This window comes from Dreissena polymorpha, chromosome 9 (assembly GCF_020536995.1).
Source record: "Dreissena polymorpha isolate Duluth1 chromosome 9, UMN_Dpol_1.0, whole genome shotgun sequence".
Classification (NCBI taxonomy): domain Eukaryota; kingdom Metazoa; phylum Mollusca; class Bivalvia; order Myida; family Dreissenidae; genus Dreissena; species Dreissena polymorpha.
In genome coordinates this window covers 29,034,543-29,062,104 of record NC_068363.1, presented here as the reverse complement: position 1 = coordinate 29,062,104, position 27,562 = coordinate 29,034,543, and the positions used below count along the sequence as shown (strand labels likewise).

The 27,562-nt window shown below is 34.5% G+C and overlaps 1 protein-coding gene across 1 annotated transcript in view; it reads left to right on the top strand.

The window, feature by feature from the left end:
• Positions 1 to 21,884, top strand: part of LOC127845932 (uncharacterized) — a 53,807-nt gene extending 31,923 nt beyond the window's left edge. The window contains exons 3-5 of the mRNA XM_052377111.1: positions 1 to 1,142; positions 19,590 to 20,555; positions 20,908 to 21,884. The exon at positions 1 to 1,142 is cut by the window's left edge and continues 595 nt beyond it. Coding sequence (XP_052233071.1) covers positions 1 to 1,142; positions 19,590 to 20,555; positions 20,908 to 21,884 — 3,085 coding nt within the window. The remainder of the gene's footprint in view (positions 1,143 to 19,589; positions 20,556 to 20,907) is intronic.
• The last annotated feature ends 5,678 nt before the right edge of the window (positions 21,885 to 27,562 follow it).

Sequence of the window (27,562 nt, the reverse complement as noted above, 5' to 3'; positions counted from 1 at the left end):
CCAATGTGTGCTGTTATTTTCAACACGACCTTGGAAATTGACTGTAGTTAAAATTATGCCTTTGGACAGATACACATCCTTGCATCTGGAAGGAATAAACAAGCCGTTTGAGTTCAGCAGAATAATCCTGAGCTGCTTGGTAGATAAGGATGAGCTTGAATTAAAATACTCAGCATTTGAGCAGTACATAGAGAAACAAGAGCTTGGCGAATTACTGTTATCTCCAATGATGCTCTCTGCCATTGTTTGTTCATATGCAGAGGGAATAGAACTCAAAGGCTCAAAGTGTGAAATATACACCCTTTTAGTGGAAAGTCTTTTTAAGAAAGCCAACAGTAACACGTGTACATTCCAACAGTCCCCCTTTCCGTGCTTCATACGGACTGAATACATACAGCCAAATTTGGAACAACTGAATCGTCTTGCTGAAATGGCCTTTCATTTGTTGTTTGTAAATGCAAAAGAAAACTCACTAGTGTTTAATATTACAGAGTTGAAGAAATTCAAGATGGATGAGCGAAAACAACAGGACTTTGTGCTAAAGTCTGGAATTTTATCGGCAAAACTAACGGCCTCTACACTGCGATCATCGTCATCATTTATGTTTATCCACAAGAGCATGCAGGAATTCCTCGCGGCGTATCATATCGCCTGCAATACGAATCTTATTGATGGTAGTATTTCTGTCTACCTTAACCGTCACCCGGAAGCCTATCTCGACATATCACAGGTGTTTATATTCCTGTGTGGACTGGATGTATCATGTGCGGAAAAGCTATCAAGCATGATGGATGAACGCGATGCTTTGGATACATTCCATCTTTCATACTGTCACAAAATGTTTAATACAATCGTACTTGCAGGGTTGAGAGAAGCTAATGCAAATGGATATTCCGACATTGCCCTAAAACTCAGTCACTTCAACTTCAATAACAACAATATCATTGACCTTCATAAGATTTGGGAAAATAACGCGGCTAATGCCATTGTGTTGAGAGTTGACATCGATGACAGGAAACCCTTAGAAAACCCACGAATTTCACCTGGAAATGACGAGTGTGCATCTCAGATTACATTTGACCTTCATTCGTGCCTGGAGCTGAGACGTTTAGAGCTAAGTGGACGTTGCATATTGGGAAAAGGTAAATATACAATAAGGTTCTTTTGTCAAATGTGTTTTCGTTATGTATAAGGCAAAGGTAATGCTATATGTTTGTATAGATCGCATTCGGATAAAATGTATCCCGATTTTGTGGATATAGCGGATATATATATAAAAAGAATGTGCATTTTAGTTATTTTATACAGCACAAGTCTTACAAAATATTCATTTTTAAACATATGTGAACATGCAGTCATTCATAAAAATATCAGAGAAACAAACCAATTCGTTTATCGCAGTGATGTGGTTTTCCCTTTTATTTTATTTGAGAGACTGGCGCTTTTTGATTCGTATAGGTTTATACCAGAAAAATCGTACAAATAAAATATTTTAAGCATCATTACGCTATTATTGTATTCCAATAGCAGTCAATAAAATACATAGTACACTAGTAAACCTTAATTACAAATCCTCTTTCTCGAATTATATCAATGTTTTGTTTCGGATTTGTTTTTCCTATTGTGTGGTAATTTTTATGAAAGCAATTACTTTGAATATACAATTAATGATTCCCAAGTTAATGACCGGCTTAGATGAATGCTTCCACAGTATTTAGTGCACTATTTTAGTGCATGCTACCTTATTATGTTTGCAGACCTAAAATGATTATAGTTTTAGTTTGTGATGAACAAACATTCACTAAAAATAAGATTACGAAATTACGAAGAAAAAAAATTAAAACGCCTCAGGTATATTTGTGTTTCTTTTACCTAAGCACACTAATTTTTTACAATGTTGTATCGACTGAATCCAAAACTATGCCTTTTCAGGTCACTAGACTACTCTGTAAAATTAAAGAACAATTTTATTTACATTATATAAGTCGCATTAATATTCATTCTTTATGAAAATTTGTCAAAACATTAGTTTTAATAACATTTCTGTTCAGTTTTAAACTTATTCGTTTGTTAAACAATTATGCCGCGGTGCATTTTTCGTTATACGATTATATTACAACCATGTTAACACTTTATATATCACACTTTTAGTCAAACGATAATGACACTTGGTCGGAATATGTGTTGTTATGATACAGTGTGCAAGATCGCGTGACTTTGTTGGGATCACACAAAATTAAACGTTTATGGATTTAAGCTCACCGGTACAGTTTTAAACAAAGCTTAAAAAAATAGTCCAAAATTGCCAAATATGTGAAGTGTACCGCATGTATGTACATGGTTATGATGCACGCAACGTGACATTTAGACACCGATTTCAGACGTATTCAAGGATTTATACTTTTATCCTTAGATATCAGCACAAAATGCACAAATTATTTTTATGAACTCTGGATTTTTGCAAATGTATTCGATTAACTTGAGCTATTTGCAAAGTGAAGGTGTTAACGGTGTGTTTACATTCCGTCCAAACCGTGTTTAAACCACTGTAAACCTCGTTCCTGTATTGCAAAATGGTGCTTGTCTGATGGAAAAACAATGCAGCTAGGGGCAGTTTCATTATATGGCTATTGTAAAATTTTGCTTACCTTTTGAAGTCACATTTTAAGTCCAATCTTTTTGAACTTACTCAGAACATTTGATTATTTGATGTCTCGGCCAAGTTTGCAAATGGTTCTGGTCTGTTAAAAAACATAGCCGCCAGTCTTCCTTTCATGGCTATAGTAAAACCTTGTCAATTGTCTAGAATTCAAATGTTTAGTCAAATCTTCATAAAAAGCAATCAGAATAACTTCTTATGATAACTCGGCAAAGTTTGAAATTGTTTCGATTCGTTGATAAACTTGGCCGCCGGTGAATTGTGCCGGTTTCCTTTTACGGATATAATGAACGCGTGTTTAAATTCTAGATGATACAATTTCAATGCATTCATGACACTTGGTAAACAAATTTGATGCAGGGTTTTTTTTTAGAAAAAGGGGAAGACGCTGGACGCTGGGTAAAAGGGGAAAATCGAGCGCAAAAAAGACATATTTGGGGAAAAAATAAAAACTGTTCATTTCAATGTCTATAACTCGCCTACAGACTTCAGGGTTTTTTTAGAAAAAGAGACATGTCTCTGACCTTTTTGTTCTTAAACACATGAACAAGTATGATATTAAAGTCAAAGTCCTAAATAAAGTTGCAGGGGTAGATCTAATAATGGGAAATGTTTTCAACTGGGGCCGGGGAACGATTTCAATATTGTGCTTTCAATTTCATGATGAATGGGTTGACGATCTAGATCTGCTACAGTATTGGAAGGGAAAGGTGCGGCAGCTGCCGATTGTCTCTTTTCACTTTCACAATAATCCGACAGTATTAATCGATGTTGTACCTCCGAATCCTGCTGTGTTTCAACGGTTTTTGATGATTCATTCTTAAAAAATGCGTCAACGCAAATAATATTTTCCGAGTCCGAACGTTTTATTTTGTTCATGTATGAACGCCAATTGTGAGACTTTTTTTCTGTTTTAACGTTTATACCCATCTTAGCTTTCACATAACCCGGATGAAAACTCGACTGGTTTCCGGTAATTAATTGACGAATCACCCTTCTCGCGCAAGACCGGAATCCAGTAAAATAGTCACATGATTAATACGATTAGTTGCCCGGTTTCCATGACGTAATTTAAGAGCTATATAAAGAATCACTGGGATTCCCAGATTTGAGTGTTCGTCGGGAGAGAGAGAGAGCGAGATCGTTGTACATGGTACAAATAGGATAAGTGTCGACTTCCCAAAAGAAAGAAAAAAACATTTCTTTGAGGGTAAAATATTATATTTTGGTGACAAATTATATTTTTGGAGGGGGAATGGTAGTTTTAGGTGAACAATTCTGGTTGGGGAAGACGCCGATTATCGGCGTCACTTTCTTAGTAAAAAAAACCCCTGTGATGTCATGATACCTTTGCCGAATTCTAAAATGACTCTGGTCCGTTGAAAATCTTGGCCGCCAATGGGCGGGTAGTTTTCTTTATATGGCTGTTAGGAAACCGGTTTAACGATCTCTGGTACAAGTTTAGTCGAATCTTCGCGCAAGTTGGTAATACTATTTGTTTAAATGATTTCTCAGCTGAGATAAAAAATAGTTCAATCCGTTCAGAAAAAACGGCCTCCATGTGGCTAGGAAGTTTTCCGTATATAGCCATTACGAAACCTTTTTAAACACTCTAGGGTCATTTTCGTAATAACACCGTCATCATCATGAAATTTGCTCTGATAATGATATGTTATGATAGCTAGACGGATTGAGAACATCGTTCTGGTGCGTTGAAAAGCAGGGGAAATATAATTAGTTCCCAAATGCATATTTGATTGAAAGAGTTTTTACGCTATAGACGCCTTATTTTAGCGCAATCTTTATAACACCGGGGGCCGTTTCTGGTACAATGCGTAACTTTACGGACGAAAATGTACGTACGTATAAAATTACGTACGCTTTTCTGAATGCGTAAGTGCGTTTCTATAACCCGAACGTAGCGTAAAACTTAGTTGCTATGTTTGAATAATCTCTAAACAGAAGTCTGGTGATTGCGCGGACCTTATAGAGAACATTTGAAGAAATTCATAAAGAAGATTTAATTTGCTTTGTCTAACAAACTTTCGGTAGACTAAATATTTATACATTTATCCTTAAGAAGTACCTTATAAAGAGCAAAGTTCTTTCCCTTGTTTGCGAAATTGCCATGACAAAAGGGGTCAACTGTACAAAAAGTTCAATCTCTTGATTCTTTTAAAATTAAGTGTGGCCATTCTTTGTTGTGCTGGAAACGTGGGCTTAGCGCAAAACGGTTGTAACTCACATTTTTACCAAAAATCATATTTTTTCATTTTTCAAGTTGTTTTTTTACTTTACACATCTTAAATAGATATAAAGATTATATTCTTAAAATTTACCCATGAAAACATGTATTTGGCTTATGGTTGTATCTAATTTTGGATACTTTTTGTTATGCAAAACAGTTGTATCTCAAGTTACAACCTTTGAGCACAAAAAAATACATTGTGTACAATGTTGGAACGGAAGTAACTCATCTTTTCATCTTCAGTTTATGACATCATAATTCTGACATCACTGTTTGATTTGCTTGCCATGTGGGCCTTGACATTCTAAAGGTTGTTTTAATTTTTTTTATTCTCAAGAACATACATAACTACCTTTACATCTTTCTTAAATCATTTAATATTTGTATTGTAATTATTAAAATTCAACAGAGTTCAAGTCAAAACAAGTTTATCTTATCAGCTTATTTTAATTAAAAAAATAATAAACTTTAATCCTCTTTCTGAATTCAAATACAAACTATTGAAATATAATTGTGATATAAGAAAAATGATAAGACAGAAACTAGAACAAAATGTGATTGATCTTTTTCCTACCTTTTGAGCATCATTATTATAATTGTCTCAGTCTGACATGCTACACGCTGGTACCATTGTCTCAGTCTAAATTGCTACGTACTGGTATTATTGTCTCAGTCTGACATGCTATTTACTGGTACAATTGTCTTAGTCTGACATTTTATATACTGGTACCATTGTCCCCATCTGACATGCTAGGTACAGGTATAATTGTAACAGTCTGACATGCTATGTACTGGTACCTTTCTCACGGTCTCAGATGCTACACACGGCATGGTACCATTGTCACAGTCTCACATGCTACATACCGGTATAATTGTCACAGTATGACAAGCTTCTTACTGGTACCATTGTCACAGTCTGACATTCTACGCACTGGTACCATTGCCACAGTCCCAGATGCTACGTTCTGGTACCATTGTAACAGTCTCACATGCTACATACTGGTACTATTGTCACAGTCTAGCATGCCATGTACTGGTATAATTGTAACAGTCTGACAAGCTATGTAGTGATACCATCGTCACAGTCTCACATGCTAGCCACTGGTATAATTTTCACAGTCAGACAAGCTACATAGTGGTATGATTGCCACAGGCGCACATGCTCCATACTGGTATAATTATAACAGTCTGACTTGCTACATACTGGTACTATTGTCACAGTCTGACATGCTACATACTGGTACCATTGTCACAGTTGCAGATGCTACGAACTGGTACCCTTGTAACAGTCTGACATGTTACATACTGGTTACAGTATGCTAAAAGTCAAGCATGCTAAAAGCCTATGTACTGGTATTATTGTAACAGTCTTACAAGCTACGTAGTGATACCATTGTCACAGTCTCACATGCTAGCCACTGGTATAATTTTCACAGTCTGACAAGCTACTTAGTGGTATGATTGCCACAGCCGCACATGCTCCATACTGGTATAATTAAAACAGTCTGACTTGCTACATACTGGTACCAATTTGTCACAGTCTAACATGCAACATACGGATATAATTGTCACAGTATGACAAGCTACATACTGGTATTATTGTCAAAGTCTGACATGCTACGTACTGGTACTTTTGTCACAGTCGCAGATGCTACGTTCTGGTACCATTATAACAGTCTCACATGCTACATACTGGTACTATTGTCACAGTTAAGAATGTCATATACTGGTATAATTGTAACAGTCTGACAAATTACGTAGCGGTACCATTGTCACAGTCTCACATGCTACATACTGGTACAATTTTCACATTCTGACAAGCCACGTAGTCCTGGGTACCATTGTCAAAGTCCGATAGCTAGATACTGGTACCATTGTCACAGTTGCATATGATTCATACTGGTACTATAAAACTACTATTGTAACAGTCTGACATGCTACATACTGGTACCATTGTCACAGTCTAGCAGGCTACAGTACAGCCAAAGCGGAACAAACGTATTTCGCGATCCGCGGCGGCAAGGCGAAACGAGTCGATGCCGCGTCAGTCGTTGAAGCCGCGTCAGTATGCGGCGGCAACTCGCATTTCGCCGCGAAACTTCGCATCTGTCCGCCGAGGCATGCCGCGGTCCGCGACATGATGCCGAGTCGATGCGATCATGAAATATTTTTTTTTAAATTATTAGTTACATGTAGTTAACAAATTTTGAAAGAACAATTATAATAATAATTAAAATCATAATAAATTTATTGTGCGCGGATTGTATTAGCATATACATGTAAGCATAGTTAATGTGTCTGGCCAATTATTAAGTTTGTTTCCCGCCCGTAGCGTATGTATTTCACACATTAACAAGGTCACGTAATTATGTTTTCGCACATACAAGTGGTCAAGGCTCCAGCATATGGTGGATTTATAAATTAATTGCATGTTGATTCCGCTATTATATTTGAGCTGAGAAAATTAGCAGTTTGAAGCCACATCAATAATCAAGACGGTGACGACGTATTTGTAGTTTTGTTAATTATCAGCTTATTATAACTATTGTTTGAATATGCGTATATAAACACGTTTAATTTTGTTCATATTATACAGTTAATATCGCTAATAATTACCCGATAATCCCGTATATTCCAGTTTTAAAGCAAATGCTGGTAAATATTTACGATACACAAACATTCTCGATATTTCCTTAAGTATCAAATACATTTTGGCATTTGTTACTATTTATAGAGATGATGAAATAACGTCTAATCGGGGGCGTTTTTTTTCTCCACTGAACACGCGATTTACGCCTGACGTGATGTTCATGTATTTATACAACACAAAATACACCCAAACTTTCCAAACGACGTTCTACATGTCTGCATAATTTTCGCGCGCTTTTTATGAAACAAAGGATATTTTAGCACTGTTTATTTGACGCTAGAATTTGCCAAAGGACGCGTTAGCATTAAAATTCGGAAGTGTGTTTCGGATTACAATTTTAATAATGATAATCGAACGAAACATAAACAGTTGCGCGTAATTAATTCTACGCTACACATACATGTATGTACATGTAGGTGGATATCTTTTCACTCGATCCGCCGCGTACGTATGCGGCGGATTTACTCCGCGAAAGTACGCGTGGTTAATACAGACTCGGCGTCGATGCCGAGTGCCACGGCGATACGCCGCGTGAACACACGATTCGGCCGCCGCGGACTAATAATCTGGCCGTGGCGTAGCCGCGGATTATGTTTGTGCCGCTTTGGCTGTACTGTATGTACAAGTATAATTGTAACAGTTTGACACGCTACGTAGTGTTACCATTTTCACAGTCTCAAATGCTACTAACTGGTATAATCTCACAGTCTGACAAGCTTAAGAGTGGTACCTTTGTCAGTCTCAAATGCTTCCCACTGGTATAATCTCACAGTCTGACAAGCTACATAGTGGTACCACTGTCACAGTCTCAGATGCTACGTACTGGTACCATTGTCTCAGTCTCACATGCTACGTACTGGTCAAATTGTCACAGTGTGACATGCTTCATATTGGTACCATTGTCACAGTCTAACAAAATACATACTGGTACTATTGTCACAGTCTGAGATGCTATGTACTGGTACTATTGTCACAGTCTGACATTCGACATACGGGTACCATTGTCACAGTCGCAGATGCTACGTTATGGTACCATTGTTACAGTCTGACATGCTACATACTGGTTACATTGTCACAGTCTGACAAGTCATGTTGATGAATGATCTTACTTTTGCTGTTATACCCAGTTAAAGCGTTTATGGTATCAAATCTTAAGCTATTAATTCTTTTATGTTAAATAACTGCAGACCAAATTGAACAAAGTAACAAGGGAATTATTGTGATGCTAAAATATGTTTGAATACAAGTACATTCTTGGCAGAAGTCTCAAATCTGTTTTCCAAATCTCAATTCTACCTTTTTGAAACAAAATTAACTTGTTCTAGAACTTTCTTTATTGTTAATTTTATTAATTTACCTATGTTCAACATAGTGTTAAATTCCTTTTTATTCATTAAAGAATCAAGTGAATGAACCGTGAAAAAATAATTATATTCTTTATAATTAATTATAGTATTATATATACATGTAAGCATTGTAGAAAAATGATGTACATGAACGGCAGGAAATAAGTTAATTAATTAATTAAGTTGGCTTGAGTAAAACTCTTTTAATACTGGAAATATTATTTTTTGCTTCATTAATTGCATTTGTCGAGACTGCAGTATAAAATCACAAACTTTTTCGGTAATGTATAATAAAGGATAAAATAAATATCTCATAAGTTGAATCTTAGCTGATCATGTAGATCTCTAGAATAGTTTTAGATGATTAAAAAATCGTTTAAAGATCTCATTTAATTTAATTTATTAAAGTAAACAACAAATTATATTATAAAAAAAACGTATATCAATAATGTGTGGAATAATTATGAATACATTTTATACACCATACTAAAATGATTGTATTTGTTCAAAAAAGTGTTTTATGATTGTTGAAAGTTTATGGTAACTATAATAAGTTTTGCTTTCTTTTACTAATAATGAAGAATAAAGAGTACATGATGAGATACTTCCATTTAACGCACAAATAAATATTAAAATCTGCCCAAATTAAAAATGGAAAACAGTTGTAACTTGAGTTACTTCACTATTGCATAAAAATAATAAATGAAATTTTCCAAAATTTCAGGTGGAAAATGGTTGTAACTTGAACATGTTCAAATATCTCTTTCCATAATTATTCTACAGATTGGAAATGAGTCTTTTAACACTGCTTGGAACTAACCAAATATATGCTCTTTTAATAAAATCCAGCAAGATATGTTTAAAACAATTGGGCAGTTTTTTGTCTCTCCTGTAAAATTTCAAAAAATGGAGTTACAACCGTTTTGCGCTAAGCCCACGATATGCTCTTTGTTAAAACAGAAGAGATGATTCTTACTGAAGCAATTCTTTTACGAAGGTTAGTCAGATATATTTCAAACTGGAATTGCTGGAGCAAACTGGAAAAAATGGATGGATAATACTGAGAAGACAGGAATGTGTATTGTAGCTTACACATCTGAATTTACAGAAACATAATCAAGGAGTTTCCTGACAGGAATTCAATTTACTGGAAGGGTATCTTTGATTATGTTTAGTGCGTCACTGAATTACAAAAGGAATGTCCTTTAATGAGAAGAACATCAGCAATGGCCTCTGTAAAGAAGGTAGTTTTTTTTATATTTAATTTACTGATCAATGATAATGTACAGTAGTACAGTATGGTTTTAGAAAAATTAACAAACTCTGTAGCTTGTATTCACTTGTTGCACTTCTAGATAATTTTATAAAAACAACAGATTTTTACTCATAAATTCATTTAAAATGAGAATCTTTTTTCTGTGATAAATTAACATTGTCCATGAATGCTTCTATTAATTTGAGACTATAGGCATTTTCAATTATCATAAAGTATGCTTCTTCACATATATTATTATATTATATTTTTTGTTCAATATTTAAAAAAAAAGCATGAATTGGTAAAATATATGTCAGGGTATGTACCAGTTGTGATTAGTTCTAAATACAAAATTTGAGAAATTGGGATCCTCCTGGGTCATTGGTATGGGGTAATTGGTATGACAAGGGGGCACTTGTGTAAACCTAAATCACTTTACATGCTTTACCAACACAATGACTGAAATATTTGTGAAAAAGTTCAGTCACTCATAATATACTTAACATAATGCCATTCACTAATGGAAACTAATGCATTAATTTAAATTCATGGAAAAGTTTTACACATCTGGCAATGTACATATGAACAAAACACAGGGAGAAAGCAAACCATTTTTAAATGTTCCTATTTTTATGAAGTTAAATTTTACTGGTTGAATCATGTCAGGATGACACAATTTATTCTTGCAAGTTTCTAATAATTATGCTATTAAAAATATGTGTCCTCATACTTGATATTAAATTTCCATTATATTTTTAAAAAAAATCAGTAAAAATTGTGCTAATCAAATGCTTTTTCATGTGTTTGGGAAAGATACATAATAATGAGAATATGTTAAATCTGTTGGTTTTTTCAGTTCAAATCTTAAAAAAAAAATCAATTGATTTTTGAACACATACACTGATAGCATACATTTCCGCAAAAAGCTTTATTTAGTGCAAAACAAACAACTTCTTTTGCTTTTTATATTGTCTAATAAGTTATGTTTTTGACAAATAACTTAATGTGAATATTATGCATAACTATGGTGTTAAAAGTGAAAAAACAAAAATGGTATTATTTAAATTATTTGATTGCAATAGTAGTAAATGCTCTACACAACACAAACATTGTCTATTTTATGTTTCTTATTTATTTGTACAAGTTAATGGATTTAAAACATAAAAAAAAATACATTTACTTATAATAATAAAGAAAGTAAACTTTATCCTAATATTTCCCATCAAAAAATGGTATAAAATAACTGTATGTAAAAAAAAGAGAAAATTCGCAGCATTGCTTTTCAAAATATAAGATAAAATAAAGTGAGTTTTGCGATGTTAACAGCATTATTATAGAACTTTAAATGGTATAAATGGACATTACAGTATGTACAAAAACACAGTAGAAAGAAAGAAATGTGTTCAAAGATATTGGAAAAAAAAATGATTGTTGATAGTTTTCTGTCAATCTGTGTGACCACCTATAAAGAAAAAAGGTTCTAAATAACTTCTTATGACAATTTTATTTGTACATATCAATCAAACTGCATTTGATGTGTCCATATGGTTTATAGGAAACTAAAAAATAATCTTAAAATTAGTAATTAAATATTTCAGACAGTAAAGATTAACAATGACCTTAGTTAAAATTTGACACTTCTTCTTCATGGCAACTGCATTTATGATAATAAAATTAAAGATTTTGAATGTTGATTATACCAAAACAAAATGAAATAATTTTGTATTGTCCCCATGGTTTGTGTTCTAAAATTTCTTTGTAAAAAACCTAAAAACTCAGAAAAAATGATTGTAAAGCATACAGCAACAACAAAGTTTTGCCATCAATATGATAGTAATATGACTGATTACCGATGAAATCTGATAATAAACAAGAGCACCGCATATCTGGTGCCATGCTGGGCTGTGAAAGCTTGTCAGAATTTTATATTTTTGTAGAGGTCACAGTGACATTGACCTATAACCTAGTGACCTAAAATGGATGTGGCATTTAGAACTCATCAAAGTGCATCTACATATGAAGTTTAAAAGTTGAAGGTGGAAGCACTTTGATTTTAGAGCCAAATATTAAGGTTTTAGCACATTGCCTACAGCGGACGGGCGGACGTTGGACAACTAGCTAGCTATGACAATAGCTTGGGTTTTCTCTCTCCGAAAACAGCCTCGCTAAAAATACAACTTTGAGCATCTAACAACTGTAACTTACCAAAAACAAATCTCATTGGTTTAAAAGTCATAGTGTTTTGACGGTTTTTGTATAAAATGACATATTTGGTATATTTCAATACATGTTTTCAGTAAATTTACTTCAACAGTGAAAACTTTTCAAACCTACTTTAAAATTAGCCATTATAAATATTCAGACAACTTAAGTTTTAGTTGTTACAATAACCATTGCGCAAAGTTAGCCAAGTGTGTGAGCCTTGACCTTTACTTCCAGTTAATAATTGAAGCGCTTAAACAACTGAAGCTTGATTGGTCATTATTGGCCCCGTACTACTTAAAAGCACCCGGGGTACTCTTAAGTACACTTCAATGTACCCTGGGTACAGAGTTTTATTCCTGCCTAAAATCTGATGTCATCAAACGCACTTCCGAATACGAAACAAAATCCTCTTTGAATAAAACCTAACTCAATATGCTTTTTTGTGTACGAGTTTCAATAATATCATCGCGGAGGCCATTTCACAGAATGTAAACAGAAACATTATTAATTTGAAAATAGAACTAACAACAGCAGATTTAGCCTAAGTATTCCTGGGTATGTTTAAGTATATTTTCTGTACCCAGGGTATAGTGTAGCATACATAAGAGTACCCAGGGAACTTTCAAGTTGTACCAGAGCTGACAAAGACCAATCTAACTCAACTGAGCTAACATGTCGACAGGTTGTATCTCACAGTCTCTACAGTATATTTTATTTTATGCAGTTTTGACAAAATGATATATGCATGATATTATTTCCAAAGAAATGGATCTTGATGCAGAACTTCTGCTTAAACTGTATACCTGTACGAAATGTTCCGCCCGGAATCGGCACGGAATCGCAAACTAAATTCCGGGCGTAAAAAATATTTCCGGGCGTATTTTTCTATATATGATTTTAAGAAGAGGGGCGGATTCCGGGCGGAAAACAGGGGCGAAATATGTAAATGAGGTGGGACGGAATTTTAAATTACAGGCGGAAAGCAGTTTATGGGCGGAATTCAGATTACAGGCGGAATGTTAAAATTACGGGCGTAACTTAGATTACGGGCGTAATTTAGATACCGGGCGGAAGTCGGATTACATGCATATTGTAAATATACCCATATACCCATATAAGGACAGGCCATTTGAAAAAACAAAAGGAGATCGCAAAAGCTCAACATGAGCACTTTGTGCTTAGGTTAGCTAAGAACTTGTCAAAATTATGACAAGATACATTTAACATAGTATCTTTATATTAATTTTAAGATATTAATACATTTTAAAAACATGGATCACCATTTTATACTTCTGCAAATGCGGAACAAATGCTGAAAATCCCCGCATTTTTTCCGCAGTCACAAAAAATGTGGAACTTACGCGGAAAATGTACGCATTTTCGTTCCGCATTTTGATGATACTTTTAAGATACAATGTAGCTTTTAAAGAGAAACATATTCAATATATATACATAAAAAATAATTTGAAAGACATGCAGTTTATAAAAAAACAAACTGTTCTTATACACGGCCAAAATAAAAAAGTTCACTCTTTCACATTGAATGCGTTTTTTAAACTGCTTTCTTGAGAAGGAATTCCTCTCTATCACAGTATTGTTCAGGTCCATGATTCTCCCCCATCCTATGTCATAATCTGAAATGCAATTTGATATTTAGTACAACTACAGTTCACCTATGCAAATACTGTTAACAACTTATGTAGAATTAATTGCTTTTTCAACCTTTTTATCTAAGCCAGGGCCCAAGCTAGGATTTGAAAAAGACAGGGTCCAAATTTGGCAAATAGTACACTTTTGAACGTGCTTGGATATTTTTCCCTGTGGAATATTTTCAAATAACCTGTGCTATATATGCGCATATTATTTAATATTACGTGCATTTTCATTTAAAAATATTTTTTTAATTGATAAAACTAGTTTCACTGTTAAAATAAAATTAGTTTATTGAAAATTCATTGAATATTCTGTAAAATAATATGATCAGAACGAATTAAAACATGTTGGGGGTCAAAGGGGGCAGGTTTGGATCTTAGTGCGGCAAGGTACTGAGACACTCTGTTATTGACAGGCCTAGCCCTGAGGATCACTAATCGTATAATTCGAATTAATCTTTATTTTGAACTTAACTATTTCAAACTAATAATTAATACAATAACTTGTATAGGAAAATTGTGATTTACCTAGCAACAAATCCAGCTTTCCTTTGTCAAGGACCGCTTTGTGCTCATCATCCGGGCGCGCACACAGAGCAAATATAAAAATGTTCATTTTTTCACATGTTTTTTTCAACACTGTGCTTTCTTGCAAACAAATTCTTCAATTTGTGATGTGGCTTTTGAGGTCGGAGAAGGGAAAATTTGTTATGCCACCAGCAACCTTTCTCCCTAATCCTATGACATAATCTGAAAATGAAATGTTAATTTAAGTACTTACTATATATTTTAAAGAAATTTGTGTATTTCATTTTAGTTTCAAACTGTGTTGTTTTTCCTTCAGATGCCCGTCTACTTTTCATTCATCCTTTTACAAAAAAACCACTGGGACAGTACACAAATACAATTACAATTATATCAGTTAATAATCTAAATAATAGAGGAATAAAGGAGTAAAAATACAAACCTTTTATGCTTTTCTGCAGTATTCCAAAAACACAGGAAGTTGGTGAGACAAAATCACAGTTAAACCTGAGCCAATTTGAACCTTTTTTGCAACAAACTTATTGTTCATTTCCACATTATGTGATGTATTAAATACAAATTGTTTTTGACACAATACTCCCTGCAAGACATTTTTTTACTACAGTTTAGTCCTCATTTTGCTATTATACTGACAATTTAGTTCAGAGTCAGTAATTAGCTTAACCGCTCTAATGTTTTCAAACAGCAACTTCTACCACTCACTTCCTGTACCACTGAACCAATCCACTGAAGCCTGATAAGCCCAGATGGTTTATAAACATGTACACATGTGACTCAGGGTATTGAATGGGCAGCACAATACCTGAGATCAACTCAGCTGGTTGTCAGTGTTTATCTGAGATTAAATTAATATTTAGTGTTTATGGTCTTTTCAGACTGGGGAAATCTTACTTTAAAAAAAATAAAAAATATAGAGTAACATGCAGAGAAACTGCATTCATATTGATGATATAAACAAATAATAGTAAACTACACTGTTGTTTGTTTAATGTTAAAGGAAACCTTAAAATGATGAAAACATTACCAAGTCTTGTTCTTTATTAAACTTTACAGTATTTATTGTAATCATGAAATAATTATTAAAAGCAAAATTTTCAAAAAGAAGAAGAATTAAAGGAGTGAATTAAAAAAAATAAGTGCAAATAGATTTTTAATGCATGGTCATCCCTCAGAGTTAAAATCATAAGTGGAAACTGTAAAAGTCAGCAATAGATAAAATATATTTAATTAAAATGTGTTATTGTTATCTCCTAATATTTTTTTAACAACAATATTGCCAAAAATAATGCAAAATCTAAGAGTATTATTCATGATCACAAGTTCACAAGTCTGTCTCCTGTTCAGCTTCTCACAAATAAAGTATAAAAATACTACAAAATATTTTTAGAATCTGAACATGAAAATCATAAATTAGATCAAAGCTTTATGCAGAATTAATTTTACTGTGACTGAAATAGTTGTGTCTATAATGGATGTTCATTGATTGTACAAATGTATAAATAAAAATTAAATATTTTTATTTAAGTTATCAGTTACTGGTAATATTTTGTTCAGTACTTTGGTTTAAATTAAATTTATTAAGTCATTGTTCAGCTTCATAGAAATTTGCTAAGTCCAATATTACTATTATGAAATTCTGCCCCACGAAAGAAACAAAGTGCAAAATTCCGTCCACAAATCTCCATCATACAAATTCTAAGTATAAAAATACGCCCAGATTTGTTTTACGCCCGGAAAAAAACAGTTGAATTACGCCCAGAAATAAATTTAGTTCCGGGCGTAAAACTCATTCCGCCAGTTGTACGCGCGTAATTCTAATATTACGTGCCAATTCCGCCCCAATTCCACCCGGAATCCGCCCCATTATTTCGTATGGGTAAATGTGCCAAATTCAACAATAAAGTGACAACCGTATTCACATTTATAAGAAGCGCTGTTGACATATCAATAAAAATTGTATACAGTAATCTACGTTTTTGTAAATAGTTGCATTTATTTTATACTGCTGTGTCAATGAATGACAATTATACAGTAATCTCATTATCTGTGCTAAAATTAATTGAATTAATATTAGCACAGACTACTGTATAATTGTCATTCATTGACACAGCAGTATAATATAAATGCAACTATTTACAAAAACGTAGATTATACAATTCTAATAAATAATTCTTACAGAAAAAGTATACCTTTACCCATGTTTACAATGAATCAATTCTATCAATCAGCAAACGTCACATTCGTTGAGTTCAACTTGGCGTCTTGTGATGGATAAAGCCTTGTACAATACGAAAGTTGAATGAATTGTCAAAAGGAAAATCGAACAAATCATAACAACAATCGATTCGAACATGTAAAATTTCCTCTTTTAGTAGAACTCCAATCCACAATCGTACACAATAGATCATGCACAATCAACGCAGGATTTCCGTTACAGTATCTTCCCATGCCCTACCAAGATCTTAACATAGATAAAGGTTTAAATTAATTAAAATGAAGTTCCGCTCGTAGATTTCGTAGTCTACGTTCGGTTCTCCAAAATATCGGTGCATACGCCGCCATATTTATGCTAAATTACTGAGTTACGTGAGCCTTTGAGCACACGTAACATTACGTGCAAAAATACGGTAAACGTAACTTTACGAAGTTTATAGAAACGCTACTAACTAAACATTTTGCACTTACGCATGATTTTTGAACGTACGTAATTTTAAGAAACGGTCCCCTGGTCAAGACATTGTTTTAATAATTGCTCGAATATTTATTTAATGTGGGCGGCTCGTAAGGAAACATGACAGCACGGTGGTTTGGCAGTTTTTATAGTATGGCTATAGTTAAACCGCCTCAAAACTATAGAAGTCGCATTTTAGTCCAATTATCATGAAGCTTGACTAGAACATTTTGTGTTATGATGTATCGGCTTAATAAAAACAAAGTGTTCCGGTGACCTGAAAAAGGAATTCATTAAGAGGCGGGCAGCTTCCCTTAAATTAACTTAGTGAAACCATGGTAACGCTCTTGTGGCCATACCTTATGTTAAGTCTTTATTAAACTCTGTCAGAACATATCTTCTAATGATATCTTAGCTTAGTTTAAATATTTCCGGATCTTTAACACGAATGGCCGACTGAAAGTTGAGCATTTCCCTCATATGACTGTAGTGATAAATTATCGATGCTCAAGCCGATTTGTTTGTCAAATTTCATGACATTCGGTAAGAACATACGTTTTTATGACAGCTAAGTTCGAAACTTGTTCCGGATTGTTGAAAAACTAGAAAAACTTGACCGCCACTCTTCATTACACTTAATCAGAACATTTTGAGACGTAAGAGCTAAACAGCTCTAAGTGTCATAGGAACAATGCAAGCATTAGGCCGATTTTAATTAAGTTTAATTGCTGTCAGTCTTCTCAAATTGCACCGTTTATGTTGTATTTTGACGAACACTAATATGTTTGAAAACGTGTCGGGATTTTTGTAATTTGACATGTCATATTCTTTATACTCGGCATTAAAATCGAAATAGTTCCGACGTGATTTTAAAACTAATTTAAATAATCAATGTACAGTTTTAATTTGAAATCAAATTCTTCATTTTCTAGCGATAATGTTTCGCATTTTCAGTATGAATCTCCGTCGTTTGTGTTATTTCGCTCACCCATTTATATAATTCATTCATTTTTTTATTCTGTGACCGAAAACTAGAAAATGCTCTTGTTGTCAAACGGTGCATGTCGATGTATCGTGATATATTACGCATGTCTTATATACTTAATAACACAGTTAAAAATGTGAAACTACTTGGTTGTTTTTATTTTTCATGTTTTGATAATTGCAAATATGGTATTCTTTACTTAATGGCTATTCTTAACAAAGTAATATCTGCGCTTAATATTATTTCTTAAAGCCCAGCTCAGAAGCAATAATAAATATTTCAAGAAATATAGTGTTATGCCGGAAACTTTCGAGTAGTTTCCCGTCAAAAGGAAATTGCACAATAACATTATAATTATAAAGATCCACAAGGTTTAAACCCATTCGTTAGCTATAAAGTCTACTTCACTTCAGCAAAAATTAATTGAAACATACAAATAAATGTAATTGACATTAACCCATTTATGCCTAGCGTCTAGAAAAAAGGCCTTGACAAACAGCGTAGACCATGATGAGACGCCGCATGCCGCGGCGTCTCATCTAGGTCTGCGCTGTTTGCTTAAAGACATTTCTGTAAAAAATATTCTAAATATAGAAATAAATATACTAGACATCCCTAATTTTGGAAATAAATTAATCCAATTTAGAAGGATGGTAGAGTCCACTAGGCATAAATGGATTAAATATTAAAGTGAGCTAGCAAAACGTTTGCAAACACGTGTCTATTACCCTACAGAACGAAGCATTGTTAATGCAACTTAGCAGATTTGCAACCTTATTGCACTTTGTAGATATGTTCAATTGTTGGCATTTAATTATAACAATCTTATCTCGTTGCAGTAATTTTTATTTGTATGGCAGTAGGAACGGTATACTCTGTACGGGAGATAACCGATGCGAGGTGTTTGGTTATACAAGCTGTCTGGGTTGTCATTTATTTATGCATGTAGATAAGGGAAGTGTATCTAAATAGTATATTTTCAATAGTTGATAGAACATTGCCATTGTTAGTTAGCACTCTACGGCATATTCATTGTGGATTATAGATTGATTTTAATGATTCATTTATACCAGCATGCATATGGCTAGTAATGTGGAACACAACATAGTATGAATATAACACTCATACAAACGTATTGTAAACGTGTTTGCAAGTTGGAAATAATTTAAGTGAACCATTCGAAAAAAATAAAACTTATATTATTGAAAATTTTTAGCTAAACAACACTACAATAATACTTCTGATTTATATGTATTATGACGGGATGCGTTCTGAAACTAAAACATTGTTTTTGTTTTAATTATTCAATATTGAACAAATGCAACCACATTTACTATGTATAAGCATTGCTAAAACTTCATCATTTTTTCAGATTCTGCCAGTGTGGGCACATTGGAATTTCCGGTCTGCATTATTCTAAATATTGCCGATCCAACCCAGTGCACAGAGCTTCCTCCTGTACGTCCCTCCATCAAATACATTGACTTGACCAGTGTCACATGTTCCTGTACCTGGCTACGCAGTCTGCTTAGCATGATGCTGACACGTAATTGTCCAATGTACTGTAATCTGCGTGACTGTCACTTAACTGCGTGTGGAGAGGGCGAAGTCAACGCATCATACACGACTGGACACATATCTTTATACGTACGTCATCACAAAAGGATATCAATAATCCTAGGTGATGATACCGGTCTGTGGGAGATTCTGCATGGTCTGAGTATTAAGAGTCTGAGTCTGGATGGTTGGGGGGAGAGCGGTTGTAGAGTGAATCATGAAAAGTCGTTCTCACAGACGATAGCATCGCTCTCAAAGCTGGAAGAACTAGATATTACAATGGATGAATTGACTCCTTGTGTGTGGGATGCTCTCCGTGGTCTGAATATCAAGAGTCTGACTCTGAGCAGTAGGGAGTTGGGAGGTTATCATGCAGAGTCGTTGACTCAGTTGCTATCATCGCTCAAGAGGCTGGAAACACTAGATATTACAATGGATGAATTCACTCCTTGTGTGTTGGAGGCTCTCCATGGTCTGAATATCAAGAGTCTGGCTCTGAGAAGTAAGGAGTGGGGAGATTGTCAAGCAGAGTCGTTGAGTCAGTCGCTATCATCGCTCAAGAGGCTGGAAACACTTGAAATTTGTGTGACTGAAGACAGTCCTGGTCTGTGGAAGGCTCTCCATGGTCTGAACATCAAAAGTTTGCGACTGGATGGTTGGAAGGGGGACGGTTTAAAGATAAATCATTCAGAGCCGTTGTCTCAGCCACTGTCATCGCTCGCACAGATGGAAAAGCTTACCATTCACGTTCAAAAAGACAGTCCTTGGGAAGCCCTTTATGGTCTGAATATCGAGTATCTAAATCTCAAAATATATGATAACACGGGAGAAATGCATGAAGAGTCTTTGTCACAATCAATCAAGTATTTCTGCGGATGAAGCCAGTCCTGGTTTGTGGGAGGCTCTTCAAGGTTTAAGTGTGAAGAGTCTGGCTCTGAATGGTCAAATCAAAGATTTCGAATTAAATGATAAAAAGTTGTTGTCTCAGTCACTATCATCGCTCACACAACTTGAAGCACTCCATATTATCGTATGGGAGCACAGTACTGGTCTGTGGGAGGTTCTCCATACTTTGAATATCAAGAGTCTTAGTCTGAATCTGGGTTACATTCGGTGGACAAATTTGCGTACAGAATCGTTGTCTCAGTCACTTGCATCTCTCACACGTCTGGAAACCCTTATAATTAGTGGGGAAATAGACAGAAATGGTCTGTGGGCCGCTCTCAATGGTCTGAATATCAAGAGTTTGAGTCTGCGTCGGTTTGGTAAATGTAGAGGTTTGCCTGCAGAGTCGTTGTATCAGTCATTATCATCGCTCACACAGCTGGACACTCTTTGTATTGAGAGGGGGTGTGATTGTCCAGGTCTGTGGGAGGCTGTACATGGTCTGAATATCAAGCATCTAAGCCTGAGTGGTTTGTGGATACATACTGGAATTGACGTGAAGCATACAATGTCGTTGTCAAAGACACTTTCATCGCTCACTCAGCTTGAAACACTTAGTATTGATGTGGAGCATGAGAGTCCTGGTATATGGGCAGCTCTCCATGGTCTGAATATCAAGAGTCTGAGTCTGAATGGCGTGTGGAAAGGTTCCGGAATTGACGTGAAGCATGCGAAAACATTTTCTCAGTCGTTATCGTCACTAACACAGCTGGAAACGTTAACACTACATGTACATACATACATCGCCCTGCAGGTACCTCAATCATTGAAGAATTTAAATATCTACTATGACACAATGCTTCCATCCGAATTGCGCGAACTTGTGGACTCATTGGCTACATGTACTCATACAATTGAGAGTAAGCTAGAATTTGGTTGCGCTTCTAGTGTTGATCCCCCAGAATGGATCCCAATTCAGGAATACATTCCAGTTCAACAGGAACTGGCTGCACGGAAAAATGATGCAGTAAAACGATTCCGGATATATGAATGGCCTGATTCTGCCGGTTATGCCATGTCTGTACGTGACATTGGTGATGTTGATGACGCTGCTAGCGATATCCTTGAAGATGATGTTTATAAAAGATTTGCTAAATATATTGATCGTTACAAAATCAATCGAATTTCAATACTCATTGAGATAAGTCCAGGCTCAATATCTTGAATTAGTGTTTGTTTTTGATGGATACTATATTTATATGAACCTGGTTGTATATTAAATTTATATTGTAACAATTGAAACTGTTTTGACATGTGGCGTATAATACTTTTTTATGTTGTTTCTCTATACATGAAATTGAGCTATAAAATATACTAGCTTAATGTGTTGTGGACTTTTCGACGATAAGTGTTACAAGAAAATATGGTAGAAACACATTATCTTTTTATTTCAAAACGGTCTTAGTCTACTGTATGTTGACATTCATTCACAACACTATATACAAATGCTCATCTCAATTTTAAATGAGATATTTCGCCGGAGCTTTTCTCTTATATGTAGTTATTATTAAAATCAACACAATTTTGTAAATACGGCTCCTAAGTCGTAAATGCCTTGAGATTAAAATCAGTGAACAACATAATGTTTATTTTTGCTACCGAGCAAGTGACAAACTACTAAACGAAATAAAACTGTAGACAGATATTACGTTTATGCTTTGTGTCAATGTTATTGTATAAGTTTAAATTCAATGTATGCCTTTGTTTTAATGACTTATATAATTTGGAACATGTTCATACAATTTTATTAGTGCGCTTTTAAGCATGTACATGTTCACATAATTGTCAACGCATTTGACTCCACCTTTAAATATTAAATATACAAGATTTAAATTTCTTCTTTAAAAAATATATTATTCAAACTGCTTGATGTGTTTTAATGTATCATATTAATATGTTTTATTTGCATTTTATGCATAGTTCCTGTCATGATGATCATTTAAAAAAATAGTACCCATTAAACATCGATAATGATAGATCTTTGTTTTCAGATGTAACAAGAAAAAAATATTTTTATAATAAAAAATAACATTTGTCCGTAGTTCTATGCTCTCAAATAATGTAGTTTTATAAATGTACATGTCTAATTTATTAATATTAACCAGTAGCGGCAGTTTCGGATTACTCAATTGTTTAACGTGTGTTGCTTTTAAATTGATTGTAAAATAAGTATCGTCATTGGTTAAAATAAAAATAAACATGTCTGGTGAAGATCGGATGAAAACTACTTGAATTTAAAAGCAGACACCATGGTTAATGTGTAAAACTAACTAAGTGACCCAGCGACCTATTTTTTGACCCGGCATGACCCATATTCAAACTTGACCCAGACATCATCTAGGTACAACTTCTGACCAAGTTTGGTGAATGTCGGATGAAAACTACTTGAATTAGAGAGCAGACACCATGCTCATGTTAAAAACGCACTAAGTGACCCTCGTGACTTAATTTTTGACCTGCCATGACCCATGTTCGAACTTGGTCTAAACATCATCTGGATACAACTTCTGACCAAGTTTGGTGAAGCTCTGATGAAAACTACTTGAATTAGAGAGTGGACAACATTCTGAATGTATAAAACGCACTAAGTGACCCCGTCACCTAGTTTTTGACCCAGCAAAGCCCATGTTCGAACTTGGTCTAAACATCATCTATATACAACTTCTGACCAAGTTTGGTGAAGCTCTGATGAAAACTACTTGAATAAGAGAGCGGACACCATGCTCAATGTTAAAAACACACTAAGTGACCCCGTGACCTCATTTTTAACCCGGCATGACCCATATTTGTATTCGACCTAGACATCTCTAGATACATCATCTGACCAAGTTTGGTAAAGATCGAATGAAATCAACTTGAATTAGAGAGCGGGCACTTAATCCGGAACGACCGACTGACAGACAGACCGACCGAGCGACCAACAAGGTCACTCCTATATACACCCCTAAACTTCGTTTGTGTGGGTATAAAAATAGCATTGTTGGCGTTGACTTTGTTATTAACAATAATAACTCTTAGCGTGATTAAGTTGATGTTTCACTGACGATGTTGCTGAAAGATGCTGTTGCTGTTGTTATTGCTGCTGTGGTTTCTGCTTCATATACCGATGATGATGATTCCGACGACGACGAAAACGGCGTCGACGATAAATACGACGAAAGCGAAGAAAAGGATAAGGATGATGATGATAGTGGTGGTAGTTGTCGTGATGATGGTGGTGGTGATGATGGTGGTTGTGGTGGTGATGATGATCATGCTGCTGATGATAATGCTGCAGCTACTGCTGCTGATGATGAAATGATGATGCTGCTGCTGATGAGGATGATAAGGATGAGGATACAGATGATGATGATGCTGAAAATGATTGGGATGAGGATGAGGATAATAATGCTGCTGCTGATTATGATGACGATTAACCGAGGAGTATTCAATAATGGTTTTTCTTTTATGCTTTCTGGTGGTTTATCATTGAAATAAAACTGGCATTCTACTGTTTCGAACAGTGAAAATTAACAGTGAAAAATATCAATATTTTTCACTGTTTGACTGTGCAATGACATCATTATTTTTGACAAAATGACGTCATATCTCCAGCGATATACTCCAGTCAGACTCTTTTACAATGTAAATAAACGGTAAAAAAAAGCATGCAATAAAAATAACATTTGTTGGATTCGATGGAATATCGATTTTAATTCACTCTTTATCATAGAAAATATATTTTTGGTTGCACCACTCGTGAACATATTATTTTATATGAGCCCTCGTTAAACAAGGGCTGTTTGTAAAACCTGCATGCCCCCCCATATGGGCTGTCAGTTGTAGTGGAAGCCATTGTGTGAATACGTTTTTTGGCAATGTGACCTTGACCTTTGACCTAGTGACCTGAAAATTAATAGGGGTCATTTGCGAGTCATGATCAATATACCTATGAAGTTTCATGATCCTAACCATAAGCATTCTTGAGTTATCATCCGGGAACCATTTTTCTAAGTTGAGTCACCATGACCTTGACCTTTGACCTAGTGACCTGAAAATCAATAGGGGTCATCTGCGAATCATGATCAATGTACCTATAAAGTTTCATGATCCTAGGCATAACATTCTTGAGGTATCATCCAGAAACCATTTTACTATTTCTGGTCACCGTGACCTTTAACCTACTGACCTGAAAATCAATAGGGGTCATCTGCGAGTCATGATCAATGTACCTATGAAGTTTCATGATCCTAGGCATAAGCGTTCTTGTGTTATCATCCGTAACCATTTTATTATTTCGGGTCACCGTTACCTTGACCTTTGACCTTGTGACCTGAAAATCAATAGGGGTCATCTGCGAGTCATGATTAATGTACCCATGAAAATTCATGATCCTAGGCATAAGCGTTCTTGAGTTATCATCCGGAAACCATTTTACCATTTCGGGTCACCGTGACCTTGACCTCTGACCTAGTGACCTCAAAATCAATAGGGGTCATCTGCGAATTATGATAAATGTACCTTTGAAGTTTCATGATCCTAGGCCTAAGCGTTCTCGAGTTATCATCCGGAAACCATCTGGTGGACGGACATACGGGCATACGGACTGACATACGGACCGACATGTGCAATACAATATACCCCCTCTTCTACTAAGGGGGGCATAATAAAATATCCCATCGAATCCAACAAATATCCTCTATATATTAAAGGCAAACTTTGAGCATTTGTTCATAAAAATATGTATTAATACAATTCAATATACACGCGTGTTTTACGACAAGGGAGAGCAACCAATAAATAGAAATTGCAGATACTAAAATTTTATATTGAAGTTCGCAAGGCGTATGATATCCATGATGAAAATGAAACAGTATTATTGTGAATGTATATATTAGGATGATGTTTGTCGTGAATGATGTGTTTTAAAGATATGAACATTACCCGCTTGGACCTGGTTAGAATACCGGGGGAGAAAGTTCGAAATAAATAAATGTTCCTATAAGAAACATCAAATACTGAAAGTGTATAATACTACAAAATAAGCTTTTAGGACTATTTACAAATACTTGAAAAATGGTCATTCCAAATAATATCAAAAAAGTAAATTGTTTACATTATTTATCATTAGTCTTTATTTAAATAAATAATAACATTTGCGTTTAATAGAAACGAATAAGCATACATTGCCAACATAATATAGTGTCACAAGTGTCTTGGCAAATTGGTTTCGTACACTGTTGTATTTTATGACACATAGAAAAGTTTCATGTTACATAATAAACTTTGCATTAATATGTGGCAATTTTGTTTTATGAAATTAGCTGTAACCTAAACTTGTTCAAGACAGTATAATGAACATTTGATCTTCCTCATCAAAACAACATTTATCAAATGCAATAAGAAATAAGTATAAGAATAACATGTATACAGAGCAGTCGAGATCAAGAAGACAAAATGTGGGTCCATACATAAAGTAGTGTACGTGGTATACCCACAGTATTTTCTTGAATAAAAGACAAGTAACAATATTTTGCAATTTACACTGTCCTTACAAACATTTTCAGTAGGAACAATATGTTGACATTATAAGACTCAATTAAATATAATGCAAACTAATTCTGTTTTACATGTAAGGTGTCAGAGGTATTGAAATACACGCTTACATCACCTAAGACTGCGTGGAATCTACCTACACCTACAAAAACAGCGGAAATTCTTCATACAATTTAAGTTATGTAAGCGGAATTTTTTAATTAACTTACAGTGACTTTGACTTGTATCTAGTTTTCCCAAGCTAGATCTACACGTAAGCTAACAATTCATACAATTTAGGAACAATACCCTAATATAAAAGCGGTGAGCTTACAATTCATGCAATTTAGGAACAATACCCTAATATTAAAGCGGTGTGCTAACAATTCATACAATTAAGAAACAATACCCTAATATAAAAGCGGTGAGCTAACAATTCATACAATTTAAGAACAATACCCTAATATAAAAGCGGTGAGCTAACAGTTCATACAATTTAGGAACAATACCCTTATATAAAAGCGGTGAGCTAACAATTCATACAATTTAGGAACAAGACCCTAATATAAAAGCGGTGTTACTAAGTGTAGTTTGTCTAATTTTAATAATAGTGACATAGACTTTAACCCAACTGGCTCGAATTGGAATCCAGGTAGGGTATGTAAGCTGGGTATACACTTCCACAAATCTTCAGCACATTTATCTCAATCCAATCATAAGTAATTGATCAAAGAACATAAACTGTTGCTGCTTATTCTCAAGTAATAGATGCATAAATATTGACCTATAACGCATGGCCCCTAATTTACTTCTGAAGACTGAAATTTAATAAATCAAGAGAAACTGTCGTCCCTTATTAGCGCTCATAGACTCATCTGGGACAATCCTATATGCACATGTATTGAATACATATTCTTCCAAATCACAGCTCAAGTATGTTTATATTAAGTCACTTTCTAAATGCAGGACACATTCTGTTAGGCATATATATGTAGCATTTTCCCAGTATTATCTATATCAAACTCTAATTTTTATTTAGCAATAATTAACAAAAGCAAAATACAACTACATTATTGAAAATAATATTATCTTAAAGTCCTACGGTATATACTAATAATAAACACCTTAAAAATGCATTCTACTTGAATGTAAATGAACCCAAATAAAATAAGTTTATCCCGATACATACTTTTGGCTATTGCTAGACGCTCATTTAATGCTAATGTTAATATTGTTCAAAATACAACAATGTATACAATTAATTTAAACAGACAAAAACATGGTAGTCTATGAAATATTCCCAAATGAAACAAAACATTTCATTTTAAT